This window comes from Mrakia frigida, assembly GCF_051309035.1.
Source record: "Mrakia frigida strain ATCC 22029 unplaced genomic scaffold BDY24scaffold_10, whole genome shotgun sequence".
Classification (NCBI taxonomy): Eukaryota; Fungi; Basidiomycota; class Tremellomycetes; order Cystofilobasidiales; family Mrakiaceae; genus Mrakia; species Mrakia frigida.
This window is the reverse complement of record NW_027481271.1, coordinates 1-18,485: the sequence shown is the minus strand read 5'-3', so window position 1 is coordinate 18,485 and position 18,485 is coordinate 1. Positions and strand designations below refer to the sequence as shown.

The window sequence follows — 18,485 nt, the reverse complement described above, 5'->3', positions numbered from 1 at the left end:
TCGACTGTCCAACGTGGACCTCTCTCCCTTCCCTCCCTCCCAACCACCAGCATCGATGCGACCCACCACTCTCTCCACCTTCCTCTTGGGAGCAGCAGCCGCTACTCTCGCTTCCGCCTTCCCTACCGATTCTTCCTCTCAACTCGCTTTCTCGCTCCCTTCGGTCCTGAAGGAAGGAGTCGATCTCGTTCGAGACGAGCTCGCTCAGGGAGATTACCTCTCCAACCTCAAAGGTCTCAAGAACGAGAGTTGGGGACTCGTTAAGGGACTCGTTAAGGATAAAGGAGGGAAGACTTGTTAGTCCACTTTTACTTTCGATTTGAGAGAGAAGGAGAGAGGGAGAGAGAGGTAGAGCTGACCGACCGCCTTCGTTTAAGTCGACACCCTCACCCATCCTTCCCTCTCTGGCTACACCCTCCGAGTGACCGAGCCCAAGCTGTGTGATTCCAAGGTCAAGCAGTACAGTGGTTACCTCGACGTAGGAGAGGATAAGCATTTGTTCTTCTGGTTCTTTGAGTCCAGGTCCAAGCCTGCTACCGAGTGAGTTCGTCTTCTTCAGAAAACGAGCATCGCTGACCCTTTTGACGTTTCTTTGGACAGTCCCTTGGTCTTGTGGCTGAACGGAGGACCTGGGTGCTCGAGCTCTACTGGACTTTGTGAGTTGAACGAGACACACAGAGACAGAGAGATGGGGAAGGAGGGAGGGCTGAGGCTGATCGTTGAGCTCGCTTCGTTTCGTTTTCCTTCAAGTGTTCGAGCTTGGACCTTGCTCCATCAACAAGAACGAGACGGTTGGAACGATCAACAACCCTTCGTCGTGGACTTCGCATGCGAACGTTATCTTTTTGGATCAGCCAGGTGAGTTCTTGGGAGGGAGGGGGGGAGAGAGAGAGTCGAGCTCGAGCTGATCGAGCGAACGTCGTTTGGCAGTCAACGTCGGATACTCGTACTCTGAGGGATCAACTGTTAGCAACTCTCAGGCTGCTGCTGAGGAGTGAGTTTCTCTCTGCCTTCGGTCTCAAGAGAGCGAAGTGAGTTCTCACCAAACAAAAAAACTCTCGCTAACATCTCAATCTCCCGCGTTCCTCCCTCCTCAGCGTCTTCGCCTTCCTCTCCCTCTTCATCTCCCAGTACTCCAAGTACGCCAACAACGACTTCCACATCTCTGGAGAATCCTACGCTGGAACTTACCTCCCCAACATCGCCACCGTGATCCACGCCAACACTCAAGCCTTGACCGAGCTGGGAGAGCTCGCTCCTCTCCCTACCCTCAACTTCAAGTCGGTCCTCATTGGAAACGGATTGACGGAACCTAAAACTCAGTTTGGAACTGGTGAGTCGGGTCGGGTTTCCTTTCCTTTGGTTTGGTCGAGCGAGGGGGGAGAATTGAGCTGACCATCGTTTCTCCGCTTCTTTTTTGTTGCTGAAGGTGTTTACGAGTACGCTTGCAAGGGACCTTACGCTGTCTTCGAGGAGGATGGACCTGAGTGTGCTAAGATTGCTAGTAAAGCGCCTACTTGTGCCAAGTGAGTACCTTTTCCTTCGAAGAAGGGAAAAAGAGGAACGCGACGCGTTCTTCCAATCTCCTCTCGCTCTCCCTCGAATATCTCCTGACGTTCTCTTCCTCTCGTCCCGGAACAGGCTCATCGACAACTGTTACAAATCCGGCTCTCGATTCGCTTGCGTCCCTGCCGCTCTCTACTGCTGGTCTCAGCTCTACGGCGACTTCAGTTCGTTCAGGCTGTCAACTTTGTTTCTCCTTCCTCGCACGCTCTGACTTTCATTCTCCCTTCCGTACGATCGTGATCACAGACAACCTCGGACTCAATCCTTACGACGTCAGGAAGACCTGCGACAAGTCTCCCGACAAGGACGGAGTGAGTTCGAGCACAACGACCCGTCTCCTTTCGATCTCGTCGCTGACCTTCTCTCTTCCTTCTTTTTCAGCCTCTTTGCTACCCTCAGATGGGATGGGTCGAGGAGTGGTTGAACCGAGACGACATCAAGGCTGAGCTCGGGGTCCCTCTCGATCGGTCTTTTGAGTCTTGCAACATGCAGGTGAGCGTTCGACGACGGGGGAGATGGAAGAGATTCAAGCTGATCCCGTTCGTCCTCTGTTGCTTTTGCTGTTCACCTTTCCAGATCAACCAGAACTTCATGTTCCAAGGTTCGTTTCTCACACTTCCCACCTCCGAACGACTCGACTGGAAACTGACCTTCGTTTCGTTTCCTCGTCTCGTTTCTTTCTGCAGGGGATGGGATGCACAACTCGGCGGCTTTGCTTCCTGCACTCCTTGCGTCTGGTATCCGAGTCCTTGTCTAGTGAGTACCTACTTTGTTCTAACCACACTGACAAGAAAGAAATTCCTCCGCTGATCCTCTCTTACCTTCACTCCCCTTCTTCCTCAGCGCCGGAGAGGGTGAGCTTTCCTTCTTCTTCCTCCTTTCCTGCTGGAACTCTTCGCTAACCTCACTCCCTTCTCGTCTCGCTCAGCCGACTTCATGTGCAACTACGCCGGAAACTATCAGTGGATGGGAGCTCTCGACTCTCCCTTCCAGGCCGAGTTCAACGCGGCTCCTCTCGTCCCCTACGTCCCTCTCGGAGGGAAGAAGAAGGTCGGATCCATCAAGGTCGCTGGAGGAGGAGACTTCACTGCTGGGAACTTTACCTACGTTTCCATCCAGGAGGCGGGACACATGTCAGTGGAACGGTTCTTCGCGTCGCGGAGAATACAACCTCGCTGATGGGTCTCCTTTCTCTCGCTGTTTTGTTTTTGTTTTCGACAGGGTCCCCTTCGACCAGCCCGAGATTGCTCTCGATATCTTCTCGAGGTGGCTCGCCAACACTCCTCTTGTTCTCTCGAAGCCTTACAAGAAGAACTAGAGGGGAGGAAGGTTTCCGAATCTCGGGAGACGTGGAGGGAAACGACGCGTCGTTTTGCATCTCAATACAATGCACGGATCTACTATTTCTTCTGTCCGGATTCGATTTGAAAGACTATTCTACATCTGAGCTAGCCACCCTGAGTTACGTCGAGTTGGGAAACATAATCTGGGCGATTCAAAGGGGGAGGAGGAGCTCGTCGAGTCACCTTCCCTCCAACTCTCATTCACTCCAGCATCCCTTCCTCCCACACTTCCCCAAACCCCCAGCATAGCATCTTCCTCTCCTTGACTACCTCATCTTTCGCATCACCTCATCGTTCACCTTCTCGGTTCAGCAAATGATCATTCGTATACCTGCCTAAACTCCCAAACCAATCCCAACTCAACCTCTCAACCGTTAGTCTTTCTCCCTCCTTCTCTCGCCCTCCAGCACCTCAAACTGACCTCCCACTGCTCTCTATGATGCTCCAGACCTTTCCTCTTTCATTCATGTTCGGCGAGGATTACTCCGAGTCACCCAAAAAAGCCTCACCCTGGGCGACACCTCGCATCCAAACCCCTTCCTCCTCCCTCTCCCTCTCCATCTCCCAGCCCCTCTCCTCCCTCGCTTCCTCGTCCTCGTCGCTGCACAAGAGCTCATCGGAGGAGGCTGAGATCTTCTCTGGGGAAGTGACGTCCTCGGGGAGCGAGGAGGACGACGTGGAGGAGCTCAGAGACGAGCTCGCGGCTTCCTCCTTCTCCTCGCCTGGAGCCGTTGGAGGAGCGGGAAGAAGATCAACGGTTGAGGCGAACAAGAGCAGACCGAGGAGACTCAGTGCTGAGGATGATGATAAGGGTCACATCGAGTACAAGGTAGGTCGCTTTTGGCTCGTTCTGCGAGGTTCCAAGAACGGAGCTGACCTCGGACTCCCTTCCCTCCCTCCCGCTCTCCCTCCTCCTTCAGCTCAAGCTCACCGCCGCGACGCCAGACCGGTTCAACAGACTCGTCACCCAGTTGAAGTGGAGACTACTCCAAGGAGGAGGGGAAGCGATGTACGAGATTGGAGTCCTTGGTTCGTTATCGTCGAGCTCGCTTCATCCCATCTCCTTCGACCTGACCTTCCCTTTCCTCTTCCTCCTTCAGACGACGGTACCCTCGTCGGTCTCAGTCGAACCGACCTCCTCGCATCGCTTCGAACCCTGGAGAGAATGGCCGACGAGCTTGGAGCTACGGTCGTCGTCCTCAAGGAGATTCGACTGGCTAAGAACGAGTCAACGGGATCGGCTGGAGACGACGGAGGGAAGAGGAGGAAGTGGGAGCAGTGGAAGGCTTTCGCTGATGGGAAGGAGAAGCTCGCTGCTGCTGCTGCTACCAAGGACACCTCGTCGAAGAAGCCATCTTCGAAGAATCTCGACTCGGTGGAGCCCTCGTCGTCGTCGTCTAACGGTCCAACCTCGTCCGCCTCTCCCTCGAGCTCAACTCCCATCCTCGAACAGTCCAAATCCCCTACTACTACCTACGCCGTCGCCTACTCTCCCAACTTTGCCATCTCTCCCATCGCCGACCTTCCTTCCTCCATCTCAGCAACCACCGACGAGCTTCACATCCTCATCAAATCTCAGGATCGTTCGAGCAAAAAGAAACGGTACACCTCCGTTCTCGACGATCCTCCCATCGAACCTTCACCCGACCTCGGAATCATCTCTCGTCCGGTTTCCAAAGCCAACAAAGTCCGTCGACACAAGCCTATCAAGCAGGAGGTCGACTCGGACGACGAAGGAGGGATGTTCAGCGTGTTCGATCTGGACCTCGACGCGTCGCCTCCTCTCAAGGTGAAGCCTGCTGTGAAGGTGTCGAGGAAGAAGGCTCACGAGGACGAGAAGGCGGCTAGAAGGAAGTTGAAGAGGGCTTTGAAGGACGAGGAGAGCATGAGGTGTCTCTGGGGAGGAGGAGAGGAGGTGGTTGTGGGAGGAGACGAGGAAGAAGAGGGAGGATGGGCGGGACAGAGTCTCGACGTTTGGGGAGACGAGGGAGTAGAGGTCGATCAATCATCTCACCGTAACTCCAACTCGAAGGAGTCATCTTCGATACCACTGGACGCGGAGGTCGAGATTTTCTCTCTCCCTCCTTCGGATCATCACCTCAACCCTCCTCGATCCTCCTCAACCTCTTCTTCCTCGATCAGCATCCCTTCAACCTCTCCCACCAACACCATCATCTCTCCCAAAACTCCCACAACCCCACCAACCCTCTCCACCTCCCTCACGCCCTCTCCCTCCCCTCTTCTCCTCCCAACCTACCGCCCTCCCTCCTCCCTCCTCTCAACAACCCCTCGAGCAGCTTTCCCTCCCGTTCACGTCCCCAAGAGCACAACACCTTCGCGGCAGGAGATCGAAGACGGGTCGGAGAGGATCTGCGTTGAGGCGTTGGTGGTGAGGAAGGAGATGGAGGGGCATTTGAACTTCGAGGACGTGGGGAGATGGATGAGTGGAGGAGGGAAGTGGACAGAGGAGGAGGACCCGTTGAACGTGTTGGCTGCTTTGGTTTGAGGAGGAGGAGGGGGAGTTTCGGTTCTGGTTTGGCTGTCTCGCATCTTTGGTTTCGTTTGTTGCTACTTTCTATTATTGTAATTCTGGGTTTCGTTTCGTCGACGGGGAGAGGAGGGGAAAGGAAGAGAGCAAACGCGGCGAACCGAAATCGACGCGTCTTCCGAGAGTTTCAAATCTGTATGTATCAGCCTGCGTCCCTCCCTTCCAGTTTTGCACCCGGCAAGACAGTAGCCATTATCCATAGAGATCAAGCAACCGAACCAATTGAAAAAAGCTAGAGAAGGAGGAGACACCGACGCGGAGCGGTCGAGTCCCGAATCATCGACTCGCCGACGCACCCCTCGTCTTCGCTCGTCTTCAACTACCTGCACCCTGCGATCCTCACATCGCTTGCTTAATCCGAATCACTTCCCTCTCCCTCAACAACACCGCACCTCGAGATCCCAACCTTCGCCTTGGGCTTCCCGCTTGAAGTTCCGTAGGACTCGATTCGCCAGACGAGGTCCATTCCGTCGACGACTTCTCCGAAGACGACGTGTTTACCACTATGAGGAAGTAAGGCAGAGGAAGGGAGAAGGTGAGAAGGTGAAGACGAGGAACGGGGAGACGAGGGGAGAGCGCGATGAGGAACTGAAGAGGTGGACGAACTCGAGGTGCGAAGTCACGGCGGTGGTGATGAAGAACTGGTAGTGGAGGATAGGGAGAGGAATGTAGAGCTGGGTCAGATGAGGTCGTTCGTGCAGAGATGAAACCAGTTCGAGAGACGATGGAAGAGAGAGAAAGGAAAGAAGAGAGCGAGGGAGAGGGAAAGAGGACCGACCTGCGATCCGTTGGTGCCAGGCCCAGCGTTGGCCATCGAGAGCAGTCCAGGTCGAGTGTGCTTGATTATGAACTGAGATCGGCAACGCGAAGGAAGGAGGGCTCAGCTTCAAGTCGGCCCAAAGCAGGACGCGATTCGGAGAGAGGGAGATGGGCACAGGAAACGACTCACGTTCTCGTCCGCAAACTTTCCGTTGCCAGGATAGATACACTTCCCTCCCGTTCCGTTGTGTCTCTCGTAGTCACCTCCCTACAGAAAGAAAGCGTCGAAGGGGGGAAGGGTGAGCTCGAGGAGATGGAGATCGACTCAGACTCAGAACGGGCGGAAGGACGAGAGGACGGACCTGAAGCATGAATCCGGGGATACTGAGGTCAAAAAAGAGACTTGGATCAGAGCCTGATTGATCCGAACTACACAGGTTGAGGTCCTCACATCCTATGGAAGCCCGAAGCTTGATACGACTGCCCTTTGTTCTGACCCGTCGCTAGCTCCCGGAAATTTCGAGCAGTCTTTGGGACCACGTCGTCGTACAACTTGAAGATGATGTCTCCTGCGGGCTCTCCGTCGATTTGAATGGAGAAGAAGCTGGAAGGAAAGGAAGGGAAGGGGAGACGAGAAGAGGGAGGGAGGGGAAGGTGAGCTCGACCCTCGAACTGTTTCGACGTTCAGACGACGGAGAGAAGACATCTCAAGGGACGAACACTTTCTGCCCTGCTCGAGCTGACCTACGATAGGCAAAAGAGAGGTCAGCCTTGATTTCAGAGAGAGGGAGAAGTTCAAAGGGGACGAACGAGGCCGCAACACCGCTGGATCCTGAGGTCTGTTTCAAGAACGAACCGTCAGCTCTCAGCTTCCAAGAGCCGAAGATCAAATCTGCCATAGACGTACCTCCTTCCTCGATGTCTTTGATGATTTGTTTCCCATGTTGAGTTTTGAAGAGGATGACGGTCGAGGGAGGGAAGGAGGAGCTGTGACCTCGTTCAGCTTCAATTTCGCGAGCTTCTCCTTCCCTTCCCCTCAACGTCGACACCCTCTCCAACTCGGATCGTAGCTTTGAAGGACTTGATAGGGATCGTCTGTCCTCTTTTTGGATTGTAGGATTGCTCAAGATGCCGAATCTCGACTCTCTCCCTCAAGAAGTTCGTCCTTTCCTGCCTCCATCCTTTCTTCGAGCTCACCTTTCTACCTCCCTCCCTGCCTCCTCCAAAGCTGACCGCCTTCGTTCTCCTCCTACCAGCTCCTCATCCTCATCCAGTTCTTCTCCCTTTCTCCTTCCCTCCCCATCGTCTCCAAAACTCTCTTCGCCCAACTCTACCACCCTCCTCCAACTCAAGCAGCTCGTTACCTCCTCGCAATCCACGGCCCTCCCTCGTCCTCCTCTACAGCCTCCTCTCGGCCGCCCAAGGATCTTCTCCTTCGCTGCCTAAGGCACGGGATATGTACTTTACCCGTCGTTCACGCTCTCGAACGACTCTTCCCTCTCCTCTACCCAAATCCACCACCTCCTCCCTCCGAACCCTCCTCGCCCTCCTCTTCTCCTCAACCCACTCCTCCTCCTCCCGTCCCACCACCTCGCATGTACCTCTTCGAACTCCCCAAACGTCTCTTCCGTAGCGCACACCTCCCACCTCCAACTCTCCTTCCTCTCCTGGACCACCTCTTCACTCGATACTTCCCGGATCCCTCGTCGCACAAAGGTTTCCCTCTCTGCGCTTCGGTCCTTCAACACCCTGCTTCGATCGAGTTGACGCGGTATCTGCTCCAGAAGGGAGCGGATCCGGGTGCGAACGACGGGTATGCGGTTAGGATTGCGGCGGGGAAGAAGGATCTGGCGTTGGTGAGGCTGTTGATCGAGGTCGAGGAGGGAACGGAAGGAGCGACGGTCGGTGGGAAGAGGAGGAGAGTTCAGGATAGGGTGACGGTTACGAATCAGATGTGTGAGTAGTTTCTTTCCTTCTTCCCTTCGTGTCTTTTGGCGTTCTGTAGGAGGCAGTCGGGACGAGGAGGACGAGTGAGGCTGACCGTTCGACGCGTCGTCCGTCCCTTTTCGCCCTTGCTTGAGCAGTAAACTACGCTGTCAAGTACAAAGCGATGGAAGTGATAGAGTACTTTGTGAACGAGAAGGGAGCGAAACCTGACATGAAGACGCTCATCGCTTTGGATCGTTTGTAGAGGGGAGGGTAGAGTAGCGTCGAGGCTGAAGGGAGGAGGAGGGTGCAGGAGAGTCGAACTAGCAGTTTTTCTCACTATCTGTCTAACGCTATCCCAGTTTTCTTTATCTACACGTCTTGCCGCCGTGGAGCTTCGACCTCCTAAAGGAAAGAAAAAGATTTTCCTCCGCCTTCCTCCGAAACTTGAAGGTCGAGTGTCATGTTCGAGCTCGATCCCATCCCCTTCTTCTCTTCCTCCTTGACTCCCACCTCCCTCGTCGTTCCTCTGGACGTATGACCTCTACCTCATCTTCATCTCCATCTTCCTCTTGATCTTCCTTCACAATGACCTCCACCCCGACCTTTCTCCCTTCCTCAGCAACTCCTCAAGGAACCCCTTCCTTTGACCTCCACCCTTCCCACTTCGACCCTTCCTCCTCCTCTCAACCCACCCCCAAGCGCTCTCTCTACCAGAAAATTGGTTCTCCTGGATCTGGGATCTGGCGGGATATCCAGGGTGTGAGTTCTTGGACTTGGAGGTCAAGGGGAGGAGAGAGTGGGAGAGCCGAAAGGAAGGAAGGACGAGCTGACCTTTGACGTTCCTTCCCTCGCTCTTGTTTCGCTGCAGAGAGCTCCCTTCTACCTTTCCGACTGGACGGACGCCTGGAACTATAGAGTCTTACCCGCTACAGCTTTCGTCTTCTTCGCCAATGTACTGGTGAGTAATATTTTCAAACAAGGGGAGCGAACAGGTCGACTTTGATCTTGACCGACCTTGGCCGCTCTCGTTTGTTGTTGCAAGCCGGGAATCGCCTTCTCGTTGGATTTGATTGAGACGACGGGGAAGTACGGTGTGAACGAGGTCCTGCTGGCGAGTGAGTTCATTTCGCTGATGCTCGAGGAGCGTAGAGTCGAGCGTCGGTCTGGCCGAGGCCTCGTTTCGAACCCTGTTTCGCTCTTTTCTGACCAGAGTTTCGACCTCTTCTCAGCTCTGATCGCAGCAGTCGCTGCTTCCATCTTCGGTGCTCAGCCTCTAGTGATATCAGGAGTCACTGGTCAGTCCGTTTCCTCGCCGCTTCTCCCTCTCTCTCTCTTCCTCCTTTCTCGACTCCTTCGCTGACCTCGAATTGAATCTTTCCAGGTCCCATCACCGTGCTTAACAAGACGATCTACGAGATCATCGAAGGGATGGGAGCAGACGCACCTGACTACCTGCAGTTCATTGGGTCAGCTCAGCTCGTTTCCTCTCGACTCGCTTCCGATGATGGTCGGGCTGACTTTGGACGCGTTTCTGTGTAAACTCTCACAAACAGCTGGGTCTACCTGTGGGCTGCGATCTTTCACTGGGTCTTCGCTCTTTGGCATGGATGCAAGCTTCTCAAATACGTGACGAGGTTTTCGTGCGACACCTTTGGATTCTACGTTTCGTCAGTTCTCTTCTCTCTCTCTCTCTCGCTCTTTCTCTCTCTTTCTCTCTCCCTCTTTCTTCGTCGCTGACGCCCCTTCTCTTCTTCCTCCTTTATCTCGTCTGCAGTTGGGTGTACCTTCAGTACGGTGTTCAAATCCTCACTCGTCAACTCCCTCTCCCTCTCTCTTCCGCCCTCCTCTCCATCCTCCTCGCCATCCTCACCCTCGCCGTTGGCCACGCCCTCAACCTCGCTTCGAGAACTGCTTACTTCTCTCGTGCCGTTCGCCGCTTCGTCTCGGACTACGGAATGCCTATCACCATCGTCGCCGTCGCTGCGGTCGCGTACTGGGGAAGGTTGAGAGAAGGGTTGAGCGTGGACGGAGTCGAGGGAGGAGGAGAGACGACGTTGCCCGTCGGTGGAGCTTGGAGCCCGCAGGTCGGAAGGGACGGGTGGATCGTGAAGTTCTGGGAGCTGGAAGGGAAGTGGGTCGGTGTGGCGTTCCCCTTTGGACTGGTGCTGTTCATTGTGAGTCGAAACGACGAGAGGAAGCGAAGTCGATTCCTCGAGAGGGCTGATCATCTTCGTCCTTCGTTTGCAGCTCTTCGCCTTCGACCACAACGTCTCGAGTGTTATGGCTCAGTCGACCGATTTCCCACTCAAGAAACCTGCTGGATTCCACTGGGATTGTTCGTTGCCTTCCCGCTCTCTTCTTCTTTCCCTCGTTCCCTGTTTCCCTCGTTCCGTCTGACCTCCTCCCTCTCGCCTTTCATCCTCACCCTTTCTTCCAGTCTGCCTCCTCGGAATCACAACCTTCATTTCCGGACTTCTGGGAATCCCAGCTCCCAACGGTCTCATTCCTCAAGCTCCCTCCCACACCCAGGCCCTCGTCGTAATGGGATTCCCTCCTTCTTCCTCCACCAGCTCGGCCTCCCCCTCTGCCGAACCCACTCTCGACGAGGGTCGAGTTCAGGAGGATTCATTCGACCGGCAGCGAGGCAGCACCAGCAACAACCAGAACCAAAACGAGCGGGAGGAGAACTTGAACGAGAAGAGAGACGCGACGACGTTCGCTCCTCAAGCCGAAGTTCCCATCGCCGTCATCGAACAGAGGGTCTCGAACCTCGTTCAGGGAGCAGCGTGTGCTGTGATGATGACGGGCCCCTTCTTGAAGCTTTTGGGTTGGGTGCCGAAGGGAGTTTTGGCGGGGTTGTTCGTGAGTTTCTCGTCCCTCTCTCTCGTCTTGTTTCCTCTACGCCCTTCTGCTTTTCAACCGTTCTTCCGCCCGAGCTGATCTCGACCTCGGTTACTTCTCTTCTGTTTCTCAGTGGTACATGGGATCCGACGCTCTTTTCGGCTCAGGCGTCACCCACTTCCTCCTCTACCTCATCAAGGACGCTCACTACATCCCTGCGACCGAGCCTCTTCGACGCGTCCGGACTTCAAGAGTGTACGCTTGGGTGGGGTTGGAGCTCATTGGATTTGCAGCAACCTTCGCTATCACCAACACGAAGGCTGCGATCGGTTTCCCTGTCGTGGTAAGTTCTCGAACTCGAGTCGAGCCTTGCTTCTCTCTCGTTCGTCCTCCTCGACCGAACCTCGTCGCTGACTTCCGCCTCTCCTTTCCCCATCCTTCTCTGGCTCATCAGATCTCCCTCATGATCCCTCTTCGAACGTGGGTCGTCCCAAAACTCAAGACCTTCACCGAGGAGGAATTAGCGATTCTCGATGGACCCGTCGCGTCGCCTTTCACGATGAACTGTCTCTAGATGACTCGCCGAGAGGAGCGTAGATTTTTTTTATTGACCTAATGTTATGAGTCTTCATATCCGACTCTCCCAGCTCGAGCTCGACTACTCGGGAGGGCAAAAGAGTGCGACCCGTCGACGAAAGTTCGTCCCTTCGATAAAATCCACCGGCACTGACTTGGGTTCTTTTCGACGTTCACCAGATGAATTAAGAACGAAAATAGAACACTTTTACAGCGAGAAATTAACTGCTATCTAACGAAATCGCAAGCTCGTCTCCCTCGCACCCCCTTCGTCTCCTCCTCCCTCTTTCCATCTATCGCCTCCCAAAGTACGAACTCGACATCCCTTCAACCCCTGGAACCCTCGGCTTAGGCGTATCAACGTGAACCTTCTTCTTCCTTTCTTGTTCGGTGGTGGTGACCGCCGGAGGAGTAAGGACGACTTCGAGGGAAACGACCGACGACGACGCCGATGAGGAAGAGGAGGAGGTCGAGGAGGACTCGAGGCTGGGGAGGGAACGAGTTGGCGATTTTGATCGACGAGGAAGAGTGAGGGTGAAGTTTGAGCGAGGAGGGCTGATGGGGAAGGCGTGGTATCGTTGGAGGGGCGCGTCCTCGTCCTCGTCCTCGTCGTTGTTGGAGGAAGAGGAGGAGGAGGAAGAGGAGTGCGAGTACGAGGGGAAGGAATGAGAGGAAGAGGAGGACGCTCGAGGTGTTGAGATAGGGAGAACGAAGTGGTTGAGGACGTAAGATCGAGGAGGTTGATCTCTCCTGTCGATGGGAGGGGAGAAGAGGGCTGGGAAGGAGGAGGTGAGAACGATGGCTCTGGAGTTCGAGGAGAGGGAAGACATTGGAGAGAGAGAGAGGTTGAGGAAGGAGGAGAGGAGGATCTTGTGTTTGGGATGAGCTGTGGATTGATGGTGGTTTGGGATGAGGATGAGAGTTGGGCTTCGTTTCGCTTTTTCAGATGATGCTAATGATGCGGGATTGCGTGAGGGAAATTCAGTGAGCATGGGAAGGAGAAGGAGAAAGGCTGACAGAGAGGCCAGACGCGTCCCACGAGCGGAGCATCAGCTTTCACGACGCGTCTTTCCCACGCGACTTGTTTGGTTCTCGACATCTCTGATGATCCTCGGAGCTCATAACATTGGCTCGAAGAGATTCACTAGAAGTGAGGGATCGTAGCAACTCGTAAGCGGAAAATCAGCTCAAACGAAGACGCGCACCTTCCCTCGCTGTGTTTGATCTCCATTCTCCCTCCCGAACCTCGTTGAACCTACACAAAAGTCTCTCGCTCCATCCCGAAGACGAAAAGAAAACTTACCTGACCCTGATAATTATATATCTACCCAAGGGAGAGCGACGTCATCAAAAAGATAACAGCAACACTGCCTCCGAGTTTCGGCAAGCTCAACTTACCTCTGCTTCTCCTCCTTCTCTTCCTTTCATTCCCAACCATCACCCTCCAACTTTCCGAACCCCTTCTCAACTCATACCTACACCCGTCCTACCACTACCTTCACCTCTAACAACTACAAGCCATGGGAGATTCTGCTGGAGCGTTGTGCGGAGGAGCTGGAGGTGAGAGCCGTTTCCCCTTCTCCTCCTCCTCCCTTTCTCCTTCTGCTTCTCACGTCCTCATCAACGATTCATGCTCACACTCTTCCCTGCTCTTCCCCCACAGGAACTCTGTGTACTACCGGTCTTCAAACTTGGTGTAACACCGTGAGTGAAAAGCTGCTGAGCTCGTTCTGACTCCGCCGCTCCAGCCACCTGTTTGGTTTGAGACCTCATGCTGATCTTCTTCTCGTCTTCCTTCTTCTCTTCCTCGCAGAACCATGCTGGCGCTGGATCCAACTCTCGACAAGCTGGTTGCTTCCCTCGTCATTGGTGCGGGGCTGGAGAGGACGATGCTTTCGATGAGGCTGAAGCGAAAGAGAGGAAGAAGAAGCTCGCAGCGAAACAAGCCCTGGACCAACAACCTAAACCGACCCCCCTTATGTCTCGACCCTCGGACGCTACCACCGCCGTCGGATCAGTCACCAAAGACGGAACCTCTACACCTCCCAAGCTCGGCGCCGAACTCAGTACCTTGGAGGAGGGAGGAGGAGCAGGAGGACTCGCGACCTCTCCCGTTGTTCAGTCCTTGTCCAAGTCGACCGAAGGGGAGGGAATCACCAGGGAGGAACTTCAGGCTAAGAAGGAGGCAGCTTTGCTCGAAGGAGGGGCTTCGGGAGGGTTGGCGACGAGTCCTGTCGTGCAAGGGTTGGAGAGGTCCGAGGGAGGAGAGGGCTTGACGACGGAGGAGTTTCAGGCGAAGAAGGCTGCAGAGGTTGGAGGTGCTTGAGAACGGGAGAAGAAGCGGAAGGAAACATCTAGTATACCCAGCTCGTACAATCCCCTTTTAAGTTTGGTTCTGGCGCTCTAATGACTTTTAATGAAGATCGACTGAAGTTCAAGAGTGAAAGAGAGCTCGGACCTTCCCTTTCGCCCCCTTCCTTAGATCGAAGGAGAAATCCTACATCTGCGAGCTATAATCCTCGACATAAGACATCTCGAGTGCTTCCTGAGACTGCGAACTTGCCGAAAATTTCTGATTTCCACGACGCGTCTCGCAGTCCGCACTCCAAATCGAGCGAGCTCAACCTCTCCGTCAGCTTCCACCTCCTCCTTCTCCTCCAAACGCCCACGAGCCCTTCCTTCCTTCACCCAATCAAAAAACATCAGCAGGATGGTCGACACTCTGTACTCGGCTTTCTCTATAGGTGTACCTCTCGTGCTCCTCACCACACTCCTTTCGTCGTTCGTTGTCCGTCAAACTCCTCCTTCCCTTCAGCCTCAAAGCTCAACAATCGAGGTCGATTCACATCTAGGCGTACGTCCATTCCTCCTTCTCCTCCTCTTCCCTTCAGGTCTCATCTACAACTCACTGACCCTGAACCTCTCCCTCGAAATTCTTCAGCCCATCCTCAAGATCTCGCCTCCTCCTCGTCGGTCGATACTCCTCTGGCTCTTGTTCCTTCTCGGGTTCACCTCTGTCCTTCAAGGAGTCCTCCTCGTCGTTCCAGCGGTCATCAACCAGTCTTGGTCGGAAGGGTGGATGGAGGGCTCGTTCTACGTTGTGATGGGAGCGTTGATATGGTCTGGTGCTGCTGTGAGAGCCGAGTGGGAGATGTCGTTGGGTTTCGGAGGAACCAGGCGAGTTTGGATTCGGGCTTTGGCCGTGCTCGGACTCGTAGGCGAAGGACTCATGGGATCTCTGATGCTCTGGAACGTAGGTGAGTAGATGGAGAGCTGTTCTATCAGAATATACTGACGGTGTGTATTGACTTCAAACTGCTCCTTCGCCTGATCTCGAACAGTCCACTCCTCTCCCCAAATCGTCGGATCGCCCCCCCTCGTCACCATCTTCGCTTTCACTCTCAACCTTTTGCGACTCCTCCTCCTCGTCACTCTGAACCTCACAGTCTTCCTACCCCTCCCAGCCCAATCCGTTCCCTCCTCAGCAACCTCCTCGACCGATACTCTCCTCGGACCCTCCTCCGTCCCCAACGCGGCCTACGGAACCTTCCATTCAGCCTCCTCTGCCACCGTCACCCCTCCTACTCAACCCGACGGAAAGAATCCAGCAGGTCCAGGAGGAGACGACAGACCTCAGACGTGGGGAGCGCTGTTCAAACGACTTCGCGCTCTCTCTCCTCACCTGTGGCCGAAAACCAACTTCCGTCTCCAGGTTTTCTCTTTCCTTTGCATCTTCATCATCGTCTTGGGAAGGATCGTCAATGCTGGCACTCCTCTAGCGTTCGGTAACCTCATCGACGACCTCACCAACTCGACCTGTAAGTTTCAAAGAAGAGACGAGGAGGTGGTTTTGACGCGTCGCGTTTCTGACTCTTCACTGTTCCTTCTTGCTCGTGGTTTCATCTCAGCCCCGTGGAAAGATTTCATCATCTACATCTCCCTTCGGTTCTCGTCTGGATCTGGAGGAATCCTCGTCGTCCTTCAATCGATGCTTTGGGCGGTAAGTCGAGCTCAATCGACGCGTCTCCTTCCTCGTCCCGCTTGCTGACCTTCTTCTTCTCGTTTCCTTTTCTTCTATCAGCCCGTCATGCAATCCGCCGATTTCAAGATGTCGACGCTCTGTTTCGACCATCTCCTTAACCTCTCCCTCGCCTGGCACACCAAGAAGAAGACGGGGGAGGTACTGAGAATCTTGGATCGAGGAAGCGCTTTGAACAACCTTTTCCAGCTCATCCTCTTCAACATCCTCCCGGTCTTCTTCGACATCTCCTTCGCACTCGGTATCTTCTACTGGAAGTTCGGAGGAGCCCTCGCCTTCGTGATCCTCGTCGTGATGGCCGCGTGAGTCTGTTCGTTTCCTTTCTCGAGCTCGAGTACATGGCCGACCTCGACTTCCACCCCCTTTTCACGAATCACCAGATACGTCGTCGTTTCCGTCATGATGACAGGTTGGAGAACCAAGATTCGTCGGCAGATGAATGAACGCGATACCTTGACCCGAGGAATTGTTGCGGACGGTGAGCGTCTCTCTTTCTTCCTTCTCCTACTTTTGCCCCCTGAACTCACTTTATATCATCTCTCTTGCTTTTATCTTCGCAGTTCTGATGGGATGGGAGACTGTCAAGTACTTCGGAGCCGAGGAGAGGGAGAATTCGAGATATCGGAGCGCCATCGCGGAATATCAAGGTTTTTCGACTTTCGACCCTTGCTAGACGTTGTTCTCGGGGCTGAAACCTTGTTTTCTTGTAACTTTCTCTCTCTCGCAAACAGTGCTCGAGTTCAAGGTCGTTGGTTCCCTCAATCTATTGAACTTGACCCAAAACGCCATCATCTCTACCGGTCAGCCTGCTCTCGCTGCTTCTTCTCCTCGCTCAGCAATCCAGTATCTGACACTCACCTTACTTCTTTCTTCGACTCGTCAACAGGTCTTCTCCTCGGCTCGCTCATGGTTGCGAACCGAGTCGTGAACGGAGACGCGTCTCCCGCTCTCTTCGTCGTCTTCATCAGTTACCTCGCCCAACTTTCCGGTCCCCTTAACAACCTCGGAGGAATCTATCGTCAGCTCAACCAAACCTGCGTCGACTCGGAGAAGCTCCTGAAGCTTTTGGATGAGGACCTCGACGTTCGTGATCAACCAGGAGCGAAGGACCTCGTCGTTACGGACGGAGTCGTCGAGTTCGAGGACGTCAGGTTCGCCTACGATACTCGTCTGGAAGCTCTGAAGGGCATCAGCTTCAAAATCCCGAAGGGTTCTTCGGTGGCTCTGGTGAGTGCTCGACGTCGGCTCGAAAGACTCCCTTTTCGCTGATTCGATCCTCCTGCGAATTCTTCCCTTCTTCTTTTCGTTCCTCAGGTCGGAGAATCCGGAAGTGGGAAGTCTACCGTTCTTCGCCTTCTCTACCGATTCTACGAGATCACCTCTGGGACGATCAGGTTCGTGCCTGTCTCCCCAGTTCGAGATCTACCTTTCAACTAACTGACGCACCCCACCTCTCTTTCCTCAGGATCGACGGTCAAGATATCTCCAAGGTTACTCAGTCTTCTCTTCGTCGAGCTATCGGAGTCGTCCCCCAAGATTCGGTCCTCTTCAACGAATCTATCAAATACAACATCGCGTATGGACGGGAGAACGCGACGGACGAGGAGATCGAGGAGGTTGCGAAGAACGCTCAGCTTCACTCGAGGATCCTCACCTTCCCAGACGGTTACGAGACGAAGGTTGGGGAGCGAGGAGTGAGGTTGAGTGGTGGCGAGAAGCAGCGAGTGAGCTTAGCGAGGACGATGCTGAAGAGTCCTCCGATCCTACTCCTGTGAGCTCGTCTTTCTCTAGAACTCGTTAAAACGCGTCGGCTGATCCTTCCTCTCTATGCCTCAATGAAACAGGGACGAAGCTACGTCGGCGCTTGGTGAGTTCCGAGCTTTTTTCACGTCGCGTCGTCAAACCGACTCTGAAGCTGACTGATCCTCACCCTCCTCCTTCTTCCTCTAGACACCAACACCGAGCGGGAGATTCAAACGTCTCTCAACCTTCTGCTGCAGAACCGAACCTCTCTCTCCATCGCTCACCGGTCAGTCTCTTCGTTTCGGTTTGAGTCCTTCCTCGCTCTCGTTCGACTCCCCCGCTGACTTCGTCTCGTCGTCTCGTCTCAGACTCTCCACCATCGTCAACGCCGACATCATCCTCGTGCTCTCGAACGGAGAGATCGTCGAATCGGGCTCGCACGCCGAGTTGGTCGAGAAGAAGGGCGTCTTTGCTGAGCTGTGGAAAAAGCGTTCGTTCCTTTCCTTTCCTCTTTTCTCCGTCTCTTTCTTTCTCCCCAGCTGACTCAGCTTCATCGCCTCATTTCGTCTCCCAGAGATCACCTCGGAAGCCGAACAACTAGCAGCAACAGCCCTCCTCGTCGACGTCTCGGACCCAGCGTCGTCTGCTTCCTCTGCTTCGAAAAAGTAAGGACCGAGCTCGTCTCGTCCTTTCTACCTTTAAACTTTACTCTCTATGGACACTCTACCTTACTCTGATCGGCTTTTAATTTAGACTGCTCCCGTACTAGATCTCGCTCGACGTCAACAGTTCGTTCCCGCGGTCTCGATTTTGATTGTCGCCCTTTCGTCTTTTTCCTCTCTCATATCGATCTACCTATGCCGTTGCTCTTCTTAGTCGCAGTAACCGCACCTCCGGAAATCTGCGGAGATTTTTTGAAGCCTTTGTGGAGATGGAACGAGGAGCAGAGAGGGAGGACGAGAGCGAGCGAGAAGACCTTCGTCCGACGCGTCTCTCGACTTTTTTTTTCCGTCCTTCCACCATCTCAAAAACGTCGATTAACTTCACTGAATTCGATGAGACGAACTAGGAGCTAGTCCTAGGCCAAACCTACCTGTAGAGACGTGAAAAACGAGACCCTGACGATGGAAAGGGAGGGAAG

General features: G+C 54.3%; 8 protein-coding genes across 8 annotated transcripts; 6 read left to right on the top strand and 2 right to left on the bottom strand.

Moving 5' to 3' along the window:
* Positions 1 to 13: 13 nt before the first annotated feature.
* On the top strand, positions 14 to 2,973 carry BDY24DRAFT_384173 (S10 family peptidase). Its single transcript, XM_076639773.1, has 15 exons — positions 14 to 296; positions 378 to 540; positions 601 to 656; positions 751 to 858; positions 931 to 994; positions 1,098 to 1,333; positions 1,430 to 1,526; positions 1,642 to 1,730; positions 1,813 to 1,877; positions 1,948 to 2,058; positions 2,143 to 2,167; positions 2,253 to 2,322; positions 2,410 to 2,420; positions 2,495 to 2,699; positions 2,788 to 2,973. The coding sequence occupies exons 1-15, from the start codon at positions 56 to 58 to the stop codon at positions 2,882 to 2,884; spliced, it is 1,638 nt and encodes a 545-aa protein (XP_076497841.1). The 5' UTR covers positions 14 to 55; the 3' UTR covers positions 2,885 to 2,973.
* A 104-nt stretch (positions 2,974 to 3,077) lies between these two features.
* Positions 3,078 to 5,610, top strand: BDY24DRAFT_384172 (uncharacterized protein). Its single transcript, XM_076639772.1, has 4 exons — positions 3,078 to 3,282; positions 3,358 to 3,738; positions 3,830 to 3,938; positions 4,010 to 5,610. Exons 2-4 carry the CDS (start codon positions 3,376 to 3,378, stop codon positions 5,413 to 5,415), a joined length of 1,878 nt encoding a protein of 625 aa, XP_076497840.1. The 5' UTR covers positions 3,078 to 3,282; positions 3,358 to 3,375; the 3' UTR covers positions 5,416 to 5,610.
* Positions 5,611 to 5,630: 20 nt separating this feature from the next.
* Positions 5,631 to 7,179, bottom strand: BDY24DRAFT_384169 (cyclophilin-like domain-containing protein). The gene is made up of 9 exons (XM_076639771.1): positions 7,124 to 7,179; positions 7,027 to 7,055; positions 6,937 to 6,960; positions 6,668 to 6,820; positions 6,579 to 6,600; positions 6,407 to 6,484; positions 6,236 to 6,307; positions 6,064 to 6,098; positions 5,631 to 5,960 (listed from the first exon to the last, which is right to left on the bottom strand). Exons 1-9 carry the CDS (start codon positions 7,157 to 7,159, stop codon positions 5,810 to 5,812), a joined length of 600 nt encoding a protein of 199 aa, XP_076497839.1. The 5' UTR covers positions 7,160 to 7,179; the 3' UTR covers positions 5,631 to 5,809.
* On the top strand, positions 7,180 to 8,532 carry BDY24DRAFT_384167 (uncharacterized protein). Its single transcript, XM_076639770.1, has 3 exons — positions 7,180 to 7,374; positions 7,473 to 8,172; positions 8,301 to 8,532. Exons 1-3 carry the CDS (start codon positions 7,345 to 7,347, stop codon positions 8,405 to 8,407), a joined length of 837 nt encoding a protein of 278 aa, XP_076497838.1. The 5' UTR covers positions 7,180 to 7,344; the 3' UTR covers positions 8,408 to 8,532.
* A 42-nt stretch (positions 8,533 to 8,574) lies between these two features.
* BOR1 (Bor1p) lies at positions 8,575 to 11,624 on the top strand. Its single transcript, XM_076639769.1, has 11 exons — positions 8,575 to 8,904; positions 9,014 to 9,103; positions 9,188 to 9,260; positions 9,375 to 9,440; positions 9,527 to 9,611; positions 9,699 to 9,812; positions 9,920 to 10,319; positions 10,393 to 10,480; positions 10,583 to 11,007; positions 11,120 to 11,329; positions 11,441 to 11,624. Exons 1-11 carry the CDS (start codon positions 8,731 to 8,733, stop codon positions 11,558 to 11,560), a joined length of 1,845 nt encoding a protein of 614 aa, XP_076497837.1. The 5' UTR covers positions 8,575 to 8,730; the 3' UTR covers positions 11,561 to 11,624.
* Positions 11,625 to 11,855: 231 nt separating this feature from the next.
* BDY24DRAFT_440155 (uncharacterized protein) lies at positions 11,856 to 12,461 on the bottom strand (the record flags this gene model as incomplete). Its single annotated transcript, XM_076644498.1, has 1 exon — positions 11,856 to 12,461. A coding segment is annotated over one exon (604 nt), but the record flags the coding sequence as incomplete, so codon positions are not given.
* A 522-nt stretch (positions 12,462 to 12,983) lies between these two features.
* On the top strand, positions 12,984 to 13,985 carry BDY24DRAFT_384160 (uncharacterized protein). The gene is made up of 2 exons (XM_076639768.1): positions 12,984 to 13,266; positions 13,376 to 13,985. Exons 1-2 carry the CDS (start codon positions 13,193 to 13,195, stop codon positions 13,836 to 13,838), a joined length of 537 nt encoding a protein of 178 aa, XP_076497835.1. The 5' UTR covers positions 12,984 to 13,192; the 3' UTR covers positions 13,839 to 13,985.
* Positions 13,986 to 14,221: 236 nt separating this feature from the next.
* Positions 14,222 to 18,432, top strand: BDY24DRAFT_384154 (ABCB family ABC transporter ATP-binding protein/permease). Its single transcript, XM_076639767.1, has 16 exons — positions 14,222 to 14,416; positions 14,504 to 14,819; positions 14,904 to 15,380; positions 15,471 to 15,562; positions 15,644 to 15,903; positions 15,982 to 16,079; positions 16,162 to 16,248; positions 16,333 to 16,401; positions 16,488 to 16,828; positions 16,916 to 16,995; positions 17,067 to 17,372; positions 17,446 to 17,468; positions 17,552 to 17,630; positions 17,713 to 17,834; positions 17,919 to 18,009; positions 18,098 to 18,432. The coding sequence occupies exons 1-16, from the start codon at positions 14,273 to 14,275 to the stop codon at positions 18,111 to 18,113; spliced, it is 2,601 nt and encodes an 866-aa protein (XP_076497834.1). The 5' UTR covers positions 14,222 to 14,272; the 3' UTR covers positions 18,114 to 18,432.
* The last annotated feature ends 53 nt before the right edge of the window (positions 18,433 to 18,485 follow it).

Coding starts and splice junctions, on each gene's coding strand:
- BOR1 (XM_076639769.1), top strand. CDS start 8,731: ATGACCTCCACCCCGACCTTTCTCCCTTCCTCAGCAACTCCTCAAGGA. Junction 8,905..9,013: donor TCTGGCGGGATATCCAGGGT/GTGAGTTCTTGG, acceptor GTTTCGCTGCAG/AGAGCTCCCTTCTACCTTTC. Junction 11,008..11,119: donor GAGTTTTGGCGGGGTTGTTC/GTGAGTTTCTCG, acceptor TCTGTTTCTCAG/TGGTACATGGGATCCGACGC.
- BDY24DRAFT_384172 (XM_076639772.1), top strand. CDS start 3,376: ATGTTCGGCGAGGATTACTCCGAGTCACCCAAAAAAGCCTCACCCTGG. Junction 3,739..3,829: donor AGGGTCACATCGAGTACAAG/GTAGGTCGCTTT, acceptor CTCCTCCTTCAG/CTCAAGCTCACCGCCGCGAC. Junction 3,939..4,009: donor GTACGAGATTGGAGTCCTTG/GTTCGTTATCGT, acceptor TTCCTCCTTCAG/ACGACGGTACCCTCGTCGGT.
- BDY24DRAFT_384167 (XM_076639770.1), top strand. CDS start 7,345: ATGCCGAATCTCGACTCTCTCCCTCAAGAA. Junction 7,375..7,472: donor TCGACTCTCTCCCTCAAGAA/GTTCGTCCTTTC, acceptor TCCTCCTACCAG/CTCCTCATCCTCATCCAGTT. Junction 8,173..8,300: donor GACGGTTACGAATCAGATGT/GTGAGTAGTTTC, acceptor TTGCTTGAGCAG/TAAACTACGCTGTCAAGTAC.
- BDY24DRAFT_384154 (XM_076639767.1), top strand. CDS start 14,273: ATGGTCGACACTCTGTACTCGGCTTTCTCTATAGGTGTACCTCTCGTG. Junction 14,820..14,903: donor TCTGATGCTCTGGAACGTAG/GTGAGTAGATGG, acceptor GATCTCGAACAG/TCCACTCCTCTCCCCAAATC. Junction 15,563..15,643: donor TTCAATCGATGCTTTGGGCG/GTAAGTCGAGCT, acceptor TTCTTCTATCAG/CCCGTCATGCAATCCGCCGA.
- BDY24DRAFT_384160 (XM_076639768.1), top strand. CDS start 13,193: ATGCTCACACTCTTCCCTGCTCTTCCCCCACAGGAACTCTGTGTACTA. Junction 13,267..13,375: donor TTCAAACTTGGTGTAACACC/GTGAGTGAAAAG, acceptor TCTTCCTCGCAG/AACCATGCTGGCGCTGGATC.
- BDY24DRAFT_384173 (XM_076639773.1), top strand. CDS start 56: ATGCGACCCACCACTCTCTCCACCTTCCTCTTGGGAGCAGCAGCCGCT. Junction 297..377: donor GGATAAAGGAGGGAAGACTT/GTTAGTCCACTT, acceptor CCTTCGTTTAAG/TCGACACCCTCACCCATCCT. Junction 2,059..2,142: donor TTGAGTCTTGCAACATGCAG/GTGAGCGTTCGA, acceptor TCACCTTTCCAG/ATCAACCAGAACTTCATGTT.
- BDY24DRAFT_384169 (XM_076639771.1), bottom strand. CDS start 7,159: ATGGGAAACAAATCATCAAAGACATCGAGGAAGGAG. Junction 6,961..7,026: donor TCCAGCGGTGTTGCGGCCTC/GTTCGTCCCCTT, acceptor TGCCTATCGTAG/GTCAGCTCGAGCAGGGCAGA. Junction 6,821..6,936: donor GCTCGAGCAGGGCAGAAAGT/GTTCGTCCCTTG, acceptor CTTTCCTTCCAG/CTTCTTCTCCATTCAAATCG.